The sequence below is a fragment of the Vicugna pacos genome, chromosome 5 (genome assembly GCF_048564905.1).
Source record: "Vicugna pacos chromosome 5, VicPac4, whole genome shotgun sequence".
In the NCBI taxonomy this organism is placed as follows: Eukaryota; Metazoa; Chordata; class Mammalia; order Artiodactyla; family Camelidae; genus Vicugna; species Vicugna pacos.
The window spans coordinates 82,890,430-82,908,136 of NC_132991.1; the positions used below are offsets into that span (position 1 = coordinate 82,890,430).

The following is a 17,707-nucleotide window of genomic DNA, read 5'->3' on the forward strand; positions in this document are numbered from 1 at the left end:
TGTGAAAATACAGGCCATCACACTTGGGCATAGGAGCGGAGAGAGACCATTGTAGATATTCAGAGGGGCTGAGTCAGGGTTGGAATAATGGGTAATTTACTTTGCCTTTACATAGTATTCAAACCCCCACGTGTTCTGGAGTGAACTGTGTTCAACAGAAAAATAACACATGACAATCAGATAATCCGGGGAAAAAAAGCAATATAAAAATGCCCAAACATTTAACTAAAAACATTAAAAGTGGGAACAAACTAAAGCAAGAGCAGCATCCACAGGGCACAAGGAAATCAGGGGCCAGAGGTAGGCTGGGTGGGAAGGACCATTGTTCTGACCCAGCATGGCTTTCTTCTTAATCTTCTTTTATGTGTGTGCACACAATTTTCAAAGCTTTTCCTAAGTTTGTTTTTGTGACCAGTGGCTTTAAACTTGCTCAGAGCTAGCCTTCCAGAGGGAACTATGGTCTGAAAACGTGACGGAAATTGATGAAACCTCCCAAGAGTGTGTTGAGTAGACAAGGCTTAGAAGTGTGGAGGGAGGGAGACCCTCTCAGCAGAATGTCCTCCCCCTTCCGTCTGTCCCCCCCCCCCCCCCCCCGTGATCTGTCCCCTCCCTGCTTTGCCTCTGATGCCCACCGCCACGCCCCATGACAGTGCCCTGGGGAGAGGGGGAGAGGGATCAAGAAAGGGAAATCTTTCTGAAGTACCTTTACCATCTTGGATTCCTTGAGACCTCTGAAAAGCAGAGGCTGGATTTAAGAAGTGAGGATGGAGTGGCACAAAGATAGCTTTCTGCTTCCTCCTTCTTCTCCATGTACATGCACGTCTACTAACACAATGACCCTGGATAAAGAAAACTCCAAGCTAAAGCTTTTGTGTCCATGTAGAGCCCAGATTAACACATAGGATGGAAGCAGGACAGCCTTTGGATAAAATCTCCTTGACTTTAGTTGGCAAACTAGTCAGACTTCAGCTTTGTCTTTGATTTAGATGCTTGTTTTTAAATCTTTGTATGTAAAAGGTCACCAAGGAGAAAACTTCTATGTACCTGAATAGCTTTCTTACATTTTGGCGGTGCCTTTTTAAAAAGGAAGAAAAAAATTAATTGAGGTATAAGGGACAGAGAACATTATATTAACTTCAGGTGTACAACGTAGTGTTTGGATATTTGTCTGTATTGCAAAGTGATTACCACAATAAATCTGGTTAATACCCGTCGCCATACATAGTTACAGAATTTTTTTCTTGTGTTGTTTTACTCTCTTAGCAACTTTCAAATATGCAGTTATGGTATTATTAACTATAGTCGCCATGTGGTGCGTCCCCATGACTTATTTATTTTATTACTAGAAAGAAGTTTATACCTTTTACCCTGTTTGCCCATTTTTGGGTGGTGCCTTTTAAGGCTTTAGATCATGCTTTTTGAAGGGCAGTAGGAATGGCTGAGAGTTCATGCTGCCAGGTTACAGTAGAACTGAATGAACTCTTCCAAGTTCTGAATTCTGAGTATGTGCTTTGGGGCAGGGGGTGGAATTCCTGGATTAAAACGAATGAACCCAAGTTTACAAGACTCCTTCTTGAACATCCTCTGGCTCTTCCAAATGTCATTTTGATAAGTTAATATAAATGAATCAGAAACATCTGCACCAAAAATCCGCCTGAACACACAAGGGCTTAACGATTAAGTGGAAGAATGTTTGACACAATGTGTTTCAGGTTTTAGTGGATCCAAAATGTTTTGAAAAACATTCAAGTTCTTAAGACATTTTGAGAATTTAGAAGGCAGCTGGTTCTCCCACCCCCTCTAAAAATGGGAACAGTTCTTTCTGTTCGACTCCTGTCACATTTATTGCCCGTGGAGGGAATTCTCCCAGCAGAGGCCACGTCCCTAGTCTCTGTAAATCGCTGTCCTACCCACCACCCCATCCCTAGATTTCTTCCTCAGCAGATATTGTGTGTTTGGGCACAGAGCTCTAACAGTGATGATGAGGCTGGGTTATATCGAGTTGTAAGTTCCGTTTCTAGATTCAGGTCAGGCATCGCTGCTGCCCTAGAGCAAAGAATTTTGCAGTCCTCATCCTGGTTCACCCTTTCTGGTGGTGCCCAATGTGAGAGCTGGTCCTTGATGAAAAGGAAAAGAAGGTGTCAGACTTTGAGAGGAGGAGCTGCAACCCGATGGATGATCAGTAGGAAAACAAAGCTCTAATTGCGGAAAAGGCTACAATGAAAACTCCGCTGTAAATAAAAGCCACATTCGGTTCAGCCCTTCCCAGCCTCCCTCTTGGTCTTGGACCCAGACTGAGGGATCTCAGCAAATGCCAACTAAGCAGATGAAAGTGATTAGCGTGCAATTCCCTTTCAAGCTCTTTTATTCGAAGAAGTTGTCCTTCCATTTTATTGACTTTCAGTCTCACCATCCTGAAATTTTAATCACCCGAGCTCTGAGCAGACATCTCAGATCACCCAGCTCGTAATCCTATCTGGACTGCAAGATGAAAGGGGATGCCCTTGTACATTCTCAGTCCTTCTAATCTCCCCTTCAAGGGACACTGTCAGTCTTCCTTAGGTGTCCTAAGTTATCATCATTTAATTTTCTTTACACGTTGGAAAGTTTTGATTTCCTAAACTTAAAAACTAAATAAATAAGAGTAATTAAAAGTGAAGGAAGCGTATTAGTAAAGAGACGTAAATTCAAGAAAACATGTGTCTGTATCAGCGGGCAAACAACGGGGCTCCCCCCACAGTGGCTTTTAAGTTCAGCCCTGCTGGTTAATGCTTTTTCTCCCCTAAGCTGAAGAAATTAAAAGACAAAGGAATTAAAGAAGGGCTTCTGCCCACTGTTTCTGAGCCAAAATTTGTTTTAGTCTTGCCAGAGTTCAAAATTATGCTCTTAATTGAAATCTTCCAGGGATTTACTTCCAGCCTAGATCCCAAACCGTGGCTTGATCTAGCGCCTGCTCTTAACTTCATCTCCCATGTCCCTCTCTTTTTCACCCACCGTGTCTCAGCACACAAGCCTGGTTCCTGCGAACCCACAGACCCCAAAGGAACCAACTCATCTCCCCATCCCGGGCTCGGCTCAAATGACTCTTCCTTGGAGAGCATCCCCCAACACACACATGTCACTTGATTATCACTTGATCCTGTTTTAATCTCATCATAGCATTTGGTGAGAAATGAAATCGTCTTGTTTATTGTCAGTCTTCCATCATTAAAGTGTAAACAGTGAAAATGGTCTATGTAGATATGGCCACTGTCTAGAAAAGATTTGCCGTTTAAAAATCTTTTTAAAAACATTGGGCATCGCTTGGTTTGTAATTGGTGTGTTAACATGCTAGTTGGTGTCGTACAACAGCTTACGGTGTTTATTTTACAAATATTCCATCTCTCTGTGTGTAATGGCATGCCAACCAAATCCTAGTCTCTCAGAGAGAGGTAGCAGGACCAGAACCTTGTGAAGTGTAGGCTCTGTTGAAAGAGGCATCACGTTGCTTAGATTTGCCCTTCGTAATCTCTAGGCCCTAGATTAGAAATTCTGGATGAATATATGCAGAGCAGGAGAGTCAGAGAGCAAGGCAATGTAGAGTCTCAGTCCCGAGTCTACTGCCTTTCAGGACATTCGTGGCCACCAACTAGGTCTTAGTCCAATGTTCCTCTGCCAGCCTCTGACCTGAGGGCTTTGCACACACCACCACGAACCTCTGATTTAATCACCCCAACATCCCTATGGGGTATGTACTATTATTATTCCCATTTGCAGAAGGGGAAACTGAGGCCCGGGGAAGTTGTGTCATTGGTGTGAGATAGTGAGTGTTGGAGCAGCATGACGTCAGTCCAACACTCTCCCTCCAGAGTCCGTTTTCCTACCACCGGCTCTGCCCCTCTTCCCGGGCTCTTCTCTCTGGATCTGTTCACTTCTGTAAAATCTATTTTATTAGGGGGCGGGAACCAGGTTTATTTACTTAATTTATCTAAATAGAGGTACTAGGGATCGAACCCAGGACCTTGCGCATGCCAGGCAAGAACTCTACCCCTGAGCTATGCCCTCCCCCGCTGGGCTCACCTGCTTCTGTTTCATCCAGCTGTAAAACTTCCCCGAAGCAAAGCCAGGGTGAAGGCAGTGCTGCTGTTTGTTGTGTTCTATAAAAGAGCCTTGAGCCTTAAAATTATGTTTAAGTGAGACTGGGCTGTCCTGTGCGTAGATTTGATCTCTCTCAGTCCTAGAGAATGAGTTCCTTCTACTTGCTTCTAATTAAAGTGCACTGCTTGGAGCTACAGACATCACCCTCCCAGACAGAACTCCTTCTGGCTCTGCTGAGATAGCGCAGATCTCAAACTTGACCTTTGGAAGAATACTTACAACTCTAATCAGAAAAAAAAAAAAATGGAGATACGTAATATGACCTTGCAATGACATTTGGCCTAGAGTGTATCAAGTCCTTTAAAGCCCTTAGAGGTGAGAATGCCTCTAGCCTGTGTGCTCAAGGCTGAAGGTGGTATGTGAGGTCTGGTAGAGATTCAAGTCAGTGGTTTTCAAACTGATTACTGAACTGCTCTGAGGGGATATTCCAGAGAAAAACTCGGGGCTTGGGGGTTGGCCTGGCCTGAAATAGGGGTTCCCTGGGCCCCTCATCACTTTCAAACAATTAGCACGGACTTTCAATCTTCTTTTATCTAATAGGTCCCGGAGTAACACTCTATGTAATGGGCCTTCCCTCCTTAAATTTTGGCTTGGTATATTGAAAAGCAGCTGAACGAATCCTACTCCACCCTTTGCACCTGAGGCCATTGAGGTTGAGAAAGGCGAACTGACTTCCCCAAGGGCACACATTGTTTTGGCTAAAAGCTGTTTCTTGTATTCTCCCTTTGAAAGCTCAAAAGCCGGGCCAGATGCCAAGTCTGCTGGGCATTCTCTCCTCTGCTGTCTGGGTCAGCCCTCATTACGGCCAGTGGTGCTGACCTGGCCAAATTTCCTTTGCGTTTAGGACTCCTTGTGTGTTTAGAAAACAAAACACAGTTCAGCTGTTATGGGGCGGGGCTGAGTCAAGAAGTCACATTCACAGCCTTTTCGTCTTCATCCCATAGTCAGTCTGCATGGCTCCCTCTCTGTCCTGATTTAGTTATGCATTGAAGGCAGCCTTGCAGAGAACGTGGAATATTCCGGCACCAGCAAAATAGAGCAGCTCTTCCCCCACGCAAAGGTTTAGTTACCAAAATCCCCATTTTAGGAGAATGTGCACTTGAGAAATTTATAACCAAAAGGGAAAGATGGCACTGGGAGACTGAGATCATGAGTTTTGTTTGGTTTTTTTCCCCTACTTGGGAAAACATTTTGTTTTCAACTTTCAGGAAAATAAACCAGTAAATAAAATATACAAATGAGGGTATCAGTGACACTTTGCAGTTAGTATTAACTCTATGGGTTCTGTGGGTAATTTCCATCTTATCATCTCGTTTACTGGAAACATCTCTGTTTGGCTTTGCGACAGATGACTGACTTACTAAGAAGTATTTTAATTCTAAAACGAGCGCTCCACCCATCTGAATATTCAGTGCTTTCCTGGTCCTTTGTTGAAAAAAATTAGCTGCTAACCACTGCCTTCTGAGTCCATGCCCCAGAAACACAGCCCCATTGCCTGGGCTCTCGACCCCTTGTGAGTGGCCGATTCTATAGAACGTAGGTGTTTTGTTCTGGGTCTTGATTCCCTGTCTTTCAGCTTTATCACTTATCTGCCATTCACTTTACCTACCATTGCTATTTTTAACCCCAGTTTCTTCTCCCTCGAATTATTCCCGGTGGGACCAATACATGCACTGGAGCTGAAATTCTTGTTATTGCCAAAAATATATTGAAATAATACACACTGAGATTTCCTAAAGGGAAACCTAAATTCTTATTCTGAAAAGACAAGTACTTAACTGCTTTATTTGGGTACATATAATTCCTAAGGATTTGGCAGAAGTATTGGCTCTCAAGCTATCTAATTACATATACAGACATGTTATCTTAAAAAAAATCCTTTGGCAAGCCTATATATGTGCTGATATTTTTAATTTCATCTTTGCTTTTTGTCTCTAAGAAGATTTAGAGAATATTTAGCTCTCCACTCAAAAAAAAAAGATTATAAAAAGCATGTCTAAAGAAATTAATTAGCAATAGGTAACACTAAAGCAGTTTGCTGTCATCTTTAACAGTCTTTTCAATTATTTACTAGGATGAAGATATTGAACTTGGTTTCAGTTAGATCTCTAGGGTAGGGAAATGGTTGTCACTGAGGCTTTATAATGTCATATAACACTTGGGTACCATGAAATGACATGAGGGAGGGGCTGAGCCTTGTCAAAGTTTGGCAAAAGTATTTCTCATAAAGCTTCAAAGCAGGAGAGATTACCAGGTGTTCCTGGTAGCTGGTGTATTATAATAACCCATCTTTACGTAAAAAAGGTGTCTTCACAGGGTTTGCCCCAAGGTCGGGCCTGTTGGATGTACATTTGTAAAACAGAACGTGCAGAGATTAGTCCTCGGGTTCGATTATGAGAGACAGGGAGAAGGAGGGAGGGAGGGGTTGGTCACTAATTCATTCATCACAGTGCCTTGACCTTGTTTTGCAAATCCAACCATAGTATAATACCTTGGCAGAGAGGTGGAAGTACACATTCCTTATTTAATTCATTTTGTGCAACATTGTCTTTTTAGGACGGATCTATTGCCATTCTCTCTCCTCTGAATTCACTCAGAAGTAAAGTTTATCCTGGAAGAGAGATGAACTTCTAGCTCACCCATGAATCCAGATGTTACTCTGGAGCCAAGGGCAGTGTCAGCCTCCCCTGGGTCACAGGGCTCTGTAGGGGAGGTGGAGATGCTGGAATAAAATCATAAAATCGGGAACCCCTTACAGAAGAGAAAGAAAGCAATGTGTACTTGGTAGGCAGCCAGCAGTGTCAAATACAGTTAATATTCCTGCAATTTCCAAGGTCATTTTTTTTTCTGCTTAAGTATAAAAAGCACTTGGCCTTTTTCAAGGCTTCCAAGACAATGTTGGTCCTTTAAAAATGAATTCCCTCAATTTATACTTTTTGGTACCCACTTACGACCTCCAGGCATCAGGCCTGGCTCATCTGAATATTCTTGGCACCCAGCATGGACTGAGTCATCCTCGGCACAGAACGAATATTTGCCAAACACATTTAACTTATTCTCTGAATTCGCCGAGGACTCAAGGACCTCAGACTTTGTGTAAAACAAAACAGAAATCCAGACCTACAGGAGCCTGCATGTAGCGTCCTGTGTCATGGGGCTGCCTTTTTTCCTCCCCATTTTCCATGTTGGTGTTTTACTTTGACTTTATCTTTATAAAGGTTATGGCTACCATCAGTAGCATTAAAACTCTACGTTTTAGATTTATTTAGCAGGATGACAGTGTTTTTGTTTTTCACTCATTACTATTATGTCATGATTGAAGGACATAAACCATATTTTTGTTGTTGTTGTTGTTGTTTTTTGCGGGGGTTAATTAGATTTATTTATTTATATATTTAAATAGTGGTACTGGGGGCTGAACCCAGGACCTCATGCATGCTAAGCATGCGCTCTACCACTGAGCTATACCCTCCTCCCTTTAAATCATATTTTTAAATAGATTGTCTGCTTAGGCCTGTTTTGACTCCCTTCAGTCTTTCTTGGTTTTCTTGCTGCCTGCCTACTAAGCAGAATAAGAAGGTGGAAGAGGATGACAGAATGGGAGTGCATTTTAGCAGGCCCTGTGTGTACTTGCTGTGTTTCTTACACCATCACTGCAGTCGGTTGGCTTGACTAATCCCACTAAAAAGGTAAATTGCAAATGTTCATCAACAAGTGATTTTTCTGAAGGCTTCAGATCAGTTATCTCTTACAAATCACCAGAAACGCAGGGGCTTAAAACAACACAAATTTATTCTGTGGATACAGAATATGTGGAGGCCAGAAGTCTGAAACAGTTCTTATTTGGCTAAAATCAAGGCATCAGCAGACCTGCGTTCCTTCCGGAGCCTCAAGGGGAGAATGCTTTCCCTCACTTTTCCCCGTTTCTAGGGGCTGCCTGCATTCTGTGATCCGTGGCTCCTTCCTCCATCCTCAAAGCCAACAGTGGAGCGTCTTCAAATCGCTTTCTGACTCTCGACACTTCCGCCTCCATATATGTATTTTCAAATCCACTGTATTTGAGGTGTAATTGACATCCAATAAAATGCACACATTTAAATGTATGGTTTAATGACCTTTGATAAATATGCATACTCATGTAAAGGCCACCAAGCTATCAATCATTTTTTTTTAAATTGAAGTGTCGTTGGTTTACAACATAGTTTCAGGTGTACAGATTTTTCAAGATCTTTGTCATCACAGTGAACTCACCCACCTCATCCAGTATAACCTCTTGATCTTGAAATCATTAATTACATCTGCAAAAGTCCCTTTTTGTGAGGAAGTATATTTGCAGGTTCTAAGGATTGAGTTGTGGACATCTTTGGGGACAATCTTCTGCCGACATTCTTCTGCCTACCACACAGTGTCTAACAGAGCTCACTTCCCTGCAGTTTCTAGCCTTCTGTGGGCACAGGAGAAAGGTTTTGGCTCTTTTGTGTCTTCCCCTGGTATTTCTGTCTTGGATGTTACTGATTTAATTTTATGAAGCACTGGCATCATCTATGTTTGTGTGGACACTTTGGGGTTGATAGATGTTCAATAACGGTGTATACTGACGGTAATGATACTGTAACTACGTAAGGGGAGAGGAGGCAGCCTTGGCCATTGAAACCTCATGAGTTGTAGGTAGAGGTTTGTAAAACTTGCCTTGTAGTGACCTGTTCAATGAACTTACAGGGTCCTCTGACTTTTGTCTTCTAGGCTTATGTACAGAAGTACGTTGTGAAGAATTATTTCTACTATTATCTGTTCAGATTTTCAGCCGCTATGGGTCAAGAAGTGTTCTACATCACATTTCTTCCGTTCACTCACTGGAATATTGATACTTATTTATCCAAAAGACTGGTCATCGTATGGGTTGTAAGTATTGCTATTACAAATCATTACTACTTCTACAACAGCTACCTGCTTTGATATTCAGGTACTCTGCATATATGCTTCCTTTAAAAAAAATCACTTTAGAGTTGAAATTTTACCTGGTTTACTTTGGAAAAATAAAAGGAAATATTAAAAAGCTATAGGTGAACATAAGGAGGGGGAAGATAGGATACGCAGAGAAAGGACCTTTCTGAGAACCCTTGAAGGTGCGTAAAATGCATCCTACCAGGAGGACCCTTTTGGTAAAATTTGATCACAAACTGAAACTAGAAGCTGTGGACTAATGATTCCAAGTAGTATTAAGTGACTCCTCTGTATGCGTTGGAGACAGAAATGCATAAAAGGCAGGACGGCTTCCTCGAGGGGGCTTTAGGGTGGTAGGGCAGCTGGCGCAGACACAAAACCCCAGGGACAGTTCCAGGGAGACGGGTGGAGCCCCTTGGATGTTTTGTTTGGAATCCTATCATTTACCTTTGTTCTGGATCAAGTAAGTTCTGAATTTTTTTTTTTTTAATTGGGGGAGATGGTGGATATTTGCAAGGCAGCAAGGCAGGCTGCCAGCTTACCGGCCCTGGGATCAGACAGGCCTGGGTTCAAGTGCAGCTCAGCCACTGCGCCTGTCTGTGGGCCCTGCCTGAGCCACGCCGTCCTCATCTGTAAAATGGTGTTAAGAACCTGCATCTCCCAGAATCATCGTGAAGACGTGCAGGGTGTGTGCGTGAAGCTTAGGCCTGGTGTTTGGGAGGGCTCGCAGGGGACTATGAGCGTGGTGATGCGTGGTGACGAGCCCAGGAGGGCTGAGGAGTCTTAAAGATCGACCAGTTCTAAGGTCAAAGATTGTTGAGCCTGGAGAGGGGCTTCAGGGACAAGGCTGCCAGCAGGGCTGTTTCTTTCACTCAAGATTCCATCCTGAAAACAGAGCTTCAGAGGCAGTTGGTTGCGTATAAAAGGATCGGGGTTCTTGTGCAGCTCTGCCCAGAGGAGCTGTGGCTGCACCACTGGGCCTTCATTCTTCTCATTTGTAGGACACGTGAGAGGGGCCTCGATCAGCAGTTGTGAGCGTAAATGTCCCCAGAGGCAGGGGAGAGAAATAAACTGTGAAGTGCTGCGAAGGGTCAGAAGGCGGGTGAGGGCAGAGGGGCACCTGGGGCTCTGCGCCTCGCCTCCACCTGTGACCATGTGAGGAAAAATGGGCCAGAGTCATCACGTCTGTTTCTTTTTTTAATAGAAGTATAGTCGGTTTATTTACAACGTTGTGATAATTTCTGATGTATAGCATAGTGAATCAGTTATACAGATCTATTTTCCATGTGAAATCTCCCAGTTTTTAAATGTAGGCTTATACTCTAAACGCTTTATATGCCAACTGAACAAAGAATGCTTGAAGTCCAAATCCCCGAGGCCTGGTTTGAAGCCTCTAGCCTGAAGATCAGCTAAGTCCTGAGGGCTTATAGCTAGGATTATTTGGCCATGAATTCAGAAATCTAGCTTCTGTCTAAAAGTGAGCTCCGACAATCTGCAAAAGCATGTGCATCTTGCACAAGACAAACGTCAGTGCAGTCGTTCCTCTCTTACCTGAAGCGGCCTCCGTTCCTGCAGAGCTCGGCTGTGCCGTCCACCGGAGCATCTGGGGTCGGGGAAGGAGAGAGAGGGAACAGAGAGCAGCGCTCCTTCCAGTCTTAAGATGTGAAAATCCACCCAAGACCCATGATGCTTGAGTTTCTTTTCCTGTCACTTGTTTTCTGAGATTAGGGGAAAAAAAAATCCAACTTTGGCGGTTGAGTGGGGCAAATGGTACAAAATCCTTTTAATAACCTGGGACTATCTTATACTGTGTATGGTCAGCTCAAGGCCAACTATCTTGCCCACTGAGGGTAGGAAATGTTTCCTGAGGGGCCGGGAAGATCTTTAGACCCAGTGGGAGGCAGTGGTTAGAAGACTCTGACTGTCATTATGGGTTGTTGTTTTTCACTTTGGGGTCCTCATTTCAAAGCACTCAAAGGATTTGCCATTTGAGGTAAAATTACCAATCTTTTGTCAGAGAGTGGGCAAATAAAATCTTTCCCTGAGAGAGGAAGGAGCAACCTCTGAGCAGGCAATTTGTCCTGAGCTTTAGCGACCTGTTACTTACTTTTTAAAATGGGCGAATTGTTGGGGAGGGTATAGCTCAAGCAGTAGAGTGCACACTTAGCATGCACAAGGTCCTGGGTTCAATCCCCAGTACCTCCTCTAAACACAAACAAACAAACAAACCCTACATGGGTGAATGGCCAGGTCCACAAGGTACCCATGCTCTGTATCGGTGCAGCAGTGTGGTTCCAAGAATGGAGGGAAGAAGAGAGAAGGTTAGAGGGTAGAGGTGGGGCAGGGGACAGGTAGCTGTTGAGAGAGAGGAGAGGTAGAGGTTAGAGAGGCGGGTGTAGAGTTTGGGGGTGGGTAGAGAGAGTTGGAGGTTGAGCTTGGGAGTTGGGTTGGGCGGGTAGAGAGGTTGGGGGATTGAGAGAGGTGGGGGGGCTGCTGGGTTGAGAGGTGGGAAGGTGGTTGCTCTGTACCCTGCTGCTGAGATAATAGTGGGAGAGGCTTGGCTGGCTCCAGTGTTGAAGGTGGGGGAAGGGAAGGAAAATTCCTGATGGTGTTGGGAGTCGGGAGGGAAGGAGGGGTGGAGATGGGTGAGATTCTTTTGGGTAAGCAGCTTCCTGCTGAGGTAGCCTCTCTCCTGTAAGGGATATCCCCAAATTAGTGGCTGCCTCTTCAAGAGGCGAGGATAAAGAGATGTTATTTCTTATACTTATATATAATTTACTACTTATATAATTATATAAGGGGTAGAGCTTAAAGTCGCCTAACTTTAAACATCTTATCTCACCCAAAATTCTTTGGCAGGCAACTGTGTTCAAGAATGCCAGACCTCTCGTCAAATTTTATATTAATTTGACAGTTGTCATTGGATGAAATTTCAACAGGTTTTATTGCTTTTAAAAATAATTTGTCATATTAGGGGTGAGTCATACTGCCTGAAGTAGCTTGGCAGAGTTTATGGTTACACTAACCACTTTCTCATCACAATCATAATTGTTCCTCTGACCTGTTGTACATCTTTTATTGGCATCTATGATCATTTTTTTTATTGGATCTTCATAACAATGGGTTAGTATCATTTTCATCATTTTATAGATTGGGATAATAATACTTCAAATAATAATAAGGCATATTATATGTTGAGCCCTCAGTATATATGCCACTCACAGTAATATTGCTTTACATATTTTAATCTCATTTAATCCTGCCAGCAATCCTGAGAAGTGATAATTTCCAGCCCATTTTACAGATCAGGAAACTGACATGTAGAAAGGGTCACATTGGGTTAAGTGGACTTGATCCTGTCCCCTAAGGCCTCCTGTGCTAGAGAAGGCCACTATCGTTGTTTCTTAGAACACAGCTAAGGACTTGAATGGCATTTCACTATCATTTTTTTTTTTTAAGAGATGTTAAAACCGAGGCTTTAGGCATTAAAACAACTTTCCCAAGGTTCTCTTCCATTGCACATTTGCTATATGATTGATTGTGTTTCAGATTTGCCTGAATGGTATTTATTCACTCTATCTACTGCTTAAGTGTCTTCTGTAAACCTTTCTTGACAAGTCAAAGGTATTTTATCACAGAAAACATAGATAAGCTTTTGTTAAGTTAGCTGAAAAACATCCATAAGGTATTTTCTTCCTCTGTCACTTATCAAGGTTTTTACCCTGCCATTGGACTCAACAGAATCTTTGACACTGGGGAAAAAAAAGCCATGAATGGGTTATCAAGTAGATACTCTTAAAGAGATGTTGCAGATGGTGCTTCAGAAGGAGTCATTGTCCAACTGAGTAATTATCTGATCACTTGGCTTCCATTTTGGTGTGATGACAGCCCCTCCAAAAAAGAAAAGAAAAGCTTTAAAAGAATATTGCTTATGTCTTAAAAAGGTTAGAGGCAATTTCATTGAAACTGCATGACGTTCAGCTTCGTAACATTAGGCAAAATCTCACTTTTTGCTAAATGAAGTTATTCTCTGTCTTGTAAAATAGCAATGCAAATGTTGGTACCACAAGTGATCCATGGAACCCTCATTTTCTCTATTCTTATGATATTTATATCTCGCCTCTTTTCATAGATACTGCATGGCATTCAAGATGAGACTCAAAAAAAAAATAGGAAATGTAGCTAAAATCAAAATAGGAGGAATACAGATAGATTGGAGATGAAGGCCTAGTCTAAAGTTGAATCATGAATTTGTCTTTAAACTTTGACTTGACCAAACTAAAACGAAATGACATTATTTGCTAGGACATCATAGACTTATTCCTAAGAGAGGAAACCTTCGGACACATAAGATTGGTAGAATCGTTAAGGATAGTGATGCATGTTGCTAAATTATTCCCCTAGAAATACTGTTTGCTATCAGTACCCCCCATCAGCTGTGTGAGTATTTTGACTCTTCCTCCTAAACTTTGTGTCTCCTCATTTTTTAACCATTGCTGATTAAACCAATGAAAAATGGTATCTCAGTTAATTTTCATCTCATATTTTTAGTGAAGATACAAATATTTTTCAGACTTTTATCAGCCATTTGTGTTAGCTCTTTTGTGAATTGTCTGCCTTTGGAGAATATTTTAAAGGGGCTTTCATTTTTTTAAATTGATTTTCATCAGTTGTTAACATAAAATGGTGTTGAACTATTGATTTTCCTTGTCTCAAGGGCAATGTGTCTTTATATATTATAAAAAGATTTTTTAGAAGTTCAAGATTTTGAGGAACAGTAGACAAATTTATGGTATCAACAGTGACCTAAGAAATCCTTTAAAATTGAATTTCAGTGCTTTTATATGGGGTGTTCACTTTATTTAAGTACAGACCTTACCACTTCCTGTTGTCTTACTTTTTGTGACCTCAATGGCCCCTTTAAGTCATTTGAATTTGGGACTCCTGTCCTCAGGCACTTAATCTTTCTGGCCTATAGTTTCTCTGGCCATAAAATAGCTTACTCAGGGGCAACCAGTCCTTAGAAAACCTGATTTTTGCTGCCTGGACTCCGATAAAGTTAAAATTTGTCCTTATGAGTTTCCCCTTGCCTTTTTTTGTCCATTTGTAAACACTTCTTTTCCTTAACACCGAAAGATAGAGTCCCCACCATTCTAACCCATGTGTGGCTATTTTTAAGTAATTGTCATCCTATCCAAAGAGTTCTTACAGTTTTTCTGATTGTATTGAAGGCCCTGGTCACTTCTGGGAGTCTCCAGGCAGAGTTAATTTCTCTTCTAATAATTCATGGCCCTTTTTTTTTAAGTTCCCTCCATCCACTTTAACTCGGCTTTGGATGATTTCCCTGAATGGCGTAAAGGAGTGTATGTGTAGGGGCATTGCTTCCACCTCCATCAGCAGCTTTGAGGTTTGGTCAGAGGTTCCTGGTCCTGAAATACCACAAAAGGAACACCAGGCTGATGTTTATAGTGGGTTTGTTGGTGTCTAGAAATAGAGACCCACTCAGCATCGCTCAGAAAAGGGGGGATTTGTTGTGAGGTTATGAGGAATCCCATAGAAACCAAAACCTCACAGGAGCTGATGCCAGTAAAAAGCTTGTTTCTGTTGCAATTAAGCAGTGACTCCACTTACCTGCTTCTCCAGCTCCTGTTGCCAGCTAGTAACTTCCTAGCTCTTCTAGTTCAGAGCTCCAAGACACTGTGACCCAGCACATCGTGTAGCACAACTCCACCCTTCCGTGGCCAGTGCAACACTGACTGTATTTGGTCCAAGCAGCTGTGTTGGAGGTGGGGGTAGACAATTAATTGAGGCACAGAGCCGTGGGCACAGTTGAAACATCAAGAGACTTGGACTATGATCCCAGCAGTAAAACCTTGCTCAAGGCACCTCAAGATTCTGGCCCCAGGCATCCCTGTCTTCAAAATGAAAGGACACCTGCTAGAGAATCCCTGGAGGCATATCACATGGTCAGGACTCTTTCTGTGTTCACTGTGGGACGCTTAAGAGATCCATCTATGACATGGAGTAAGAAGGCAAGGGGAAAATGCTGGGCAGGAGAACATTAAAAAAAAAAAAGCACGTCATCTCTTTCGCAGATGGAATGCTAATGTGGTTTTATACATTTTGTCTGTGTTGTGAACCCCTCAATATTCGACAGTAGGTTTGAAATGCATATCAAATCCACTGCTAAATAAACTGTTAGATGGTCTGCTGTTTTGTGTTCCACACGATCAAAGGAACGCTTTAAAAGGAGATGCTGAATTGCTCGGTGAATCTAGATTCCATTTTTCTGGTACGAGCAAAATCCTGGCCAGAAGGAAGTCGTAACAGCAGAAGATTCCTTTTGGCAGGCCCTTCGTTCCTGCTCTTCTGAGTCAAATTAACTTATGTTGGAGGGCTTGAGTTGAAAATGGTGGATTCCGCATCTCGCATTGATCACTGAAAGCTAGCTAGCTGATGACTACAAGCACAAAGCAAACCTAAAATTTACATTTTAATTGTACCTACAATCGAAGGTCTAACTGCAGTAGAGCCTAGGGTATTATTCTATAAACAGCCCCATAAATTGGTTAAGAAGCAGCCTTGTGGTAACACGCAGTGCTGTCTCTTTGGATGTGGGCAGGCTGCCATCTGGCTGTGTCACCGGGAGTATGTGAGACCTGGTAAGAGCGGGGAGGAGAGCAGCCTGCCTCGTCCCTGTAATTCACAACCCCTAGACTGGGGTCGATTTTAGTGCTAGAAGATGACTTTTAATGTGATTATCTCCTAATCCTCTGTCTAAACCACTACCACCGTTCACTTCAAGAGATTGCCCTGCTTATTAAGTTGGTCCTTGGTTGAGATTAATGAGTCTTGAAAAGTATTCAACAATGGCCAGATTGTAACCCTTGCTAACTTGCATTGAATGAAATAGAAGTAGGCGTCAGAGATTCTGCCCAGTTCCTCTGAAGTAGAATCTTGTAATTTAGCCTTAGTTAAATATTAAGTAAATGTCTCTCAGGGGTTTGTTATGCAAACTGTATTGGTTCGGGTTTTAAAGCACAATCAGGAAATGTTTTGGCGTTTAATGTAAGGTTTAAAAAATTAAAAAACAAACCTGAGAACAGGACTCAGCAGATTTGGATCTCCATCATTACACCATCTTACCTGAAAAATAATCTGTGCCCCCAGCTTTTTCAATGATGAATGTGTGGCCTCATTTTTCCCTAACTGCCCACCCCGCTCCAACTACCGTCCTTGTTCTCATCCCCCTAAGACTGCAATGTTGGGTTTTGATTTGGGTTTGGATTTTGTTTTATTTTGATTGAGCAGAACTGTAATCCTCCCAGATAGAGACCAGCAACCCCCCAAGTACCACTTCTAGCTGCTTTGCTTACTTCATCTCTTTCTTGGATGTGTGATTACTTTAAAGCTTAGCAAGGCATGAAATTGTTTGAAACTCCAGGAGTCCGGAGGCGGGTTATCTGTAAGGATGAAGTTAGTTTGGATCTGCTAAGATGATGCAAAAAAAAAAAAAAGAAAGAAAGAAAGAAAGAAATTAAACATTTCATACGGAGTTCAGATATGCCGTTAGTCCTTCTCTCCCTTTGGTTTTATCATAGCTTTGAATGTCTTATCAGGAAAAGCACATACCATTTGCCAAGTCACATCCAGTCCAGAAACCAAGGAGTTCACTTTTGCTGTGAATTCAGCTGGGGTCAGGCTGGGAGGTGAGGGCTGCCTGCAGGCAAGTCAGTCTCTAGGGGTCTTTACATAGCACCTTTCCGGACTGCCCTTTGTCCCAGATTCTCTCATTCATTTGTTAAAAAAAAAAAACATACAAACAAACAAAAGAGAATGAGCTAATCAATAGGCCATGGGGTGGGGGGGACTTTCTTAACAGCAATCTATTTATTGTTTAACCAGTCGATTCTATTTGCAAAGCTGCCTTTTTGAATGGATATGATTCTAGTAGCTGCTTCTGGGCCTCCTCTACATGCCAGGTGCTTTGTATTCAAGAACTCCACTTCACAGGTGAGAGGTTAAGTGACTGACCCAAGGGGACACATCCGGTGAGCAGGACAGGTACTGTTCACATCGATCTCCCAACTCCATCCATTCCTTTCCGCTGCACCATCTTGCCTCAAATGGCTAAATTCTGTTCCCCCCACCACCCCATCCCCACATCCAGTTATTCAGAAATGTACTTGGCCTGTTTGGTTTCAAAGCCTCCATTTATTGTCACAGCCTCATCTGCACAGCAGACACATGTCACAGATTCCCCAAACACTTGCCTTCCAGTTCTCTGAGCTGTGGTCTCTTGAGTCCCCCCTCAACTATGTCCAAATGTGTCCCAGACTGGCTACATCCCCGGAAGGCTGGGGCATTACAGGGACCTGGGAGGGAGGAGAAGTGCTTTGGTAACTTCGTTTGGGGAAGGGAGTAGGGAAGGGCTGCTGATCCTGCAGGCTGGTCATGGCCAGGCCCACACCCAACTCCCTTATCCTATTTTGCAAAGCAGCCAAGTGGAAAAGGAGGAGTGAGGGTCAACTTGGCCTTTATCCCACGAAAGGTGGGGATGTGACCTGACGGGACTGTCCTTGCCTGAGGGGCACCTGGTGGAGGGGTGAGCGGCCTTGCACCCCTC

General features: G+C 42.9%; 1 protein-coding gene across 2 annotated transcripts in view; it reads left to right on the forward strand.

Moving 5' to 3' along the window:
• Nucleotides 1–17,707, forward strand: part of SGPP2 (sphingosine-1-phosphate phosphatase 2) — a 97,484-nt gene that overhangs the window by 26,084 nt on the left and 53,693 nt on the right. The window contains exon 2 of one of the 2 annotated variants that reach the window (XM_015242377.3): nt 8,881–9,039. The exons of the other annotated variant lie outside the window; for it this stretch is intronic. Within the exon in view, the coding sequence (XP_015097863.3) occupies nt 8,881–9,039 (159 nt within the window). The remainder of the gene's footprint in view (nt 1–8,880; nt 9,040–17,707) is intronic. 2 annotated transcript variants of the gene reach the window in all.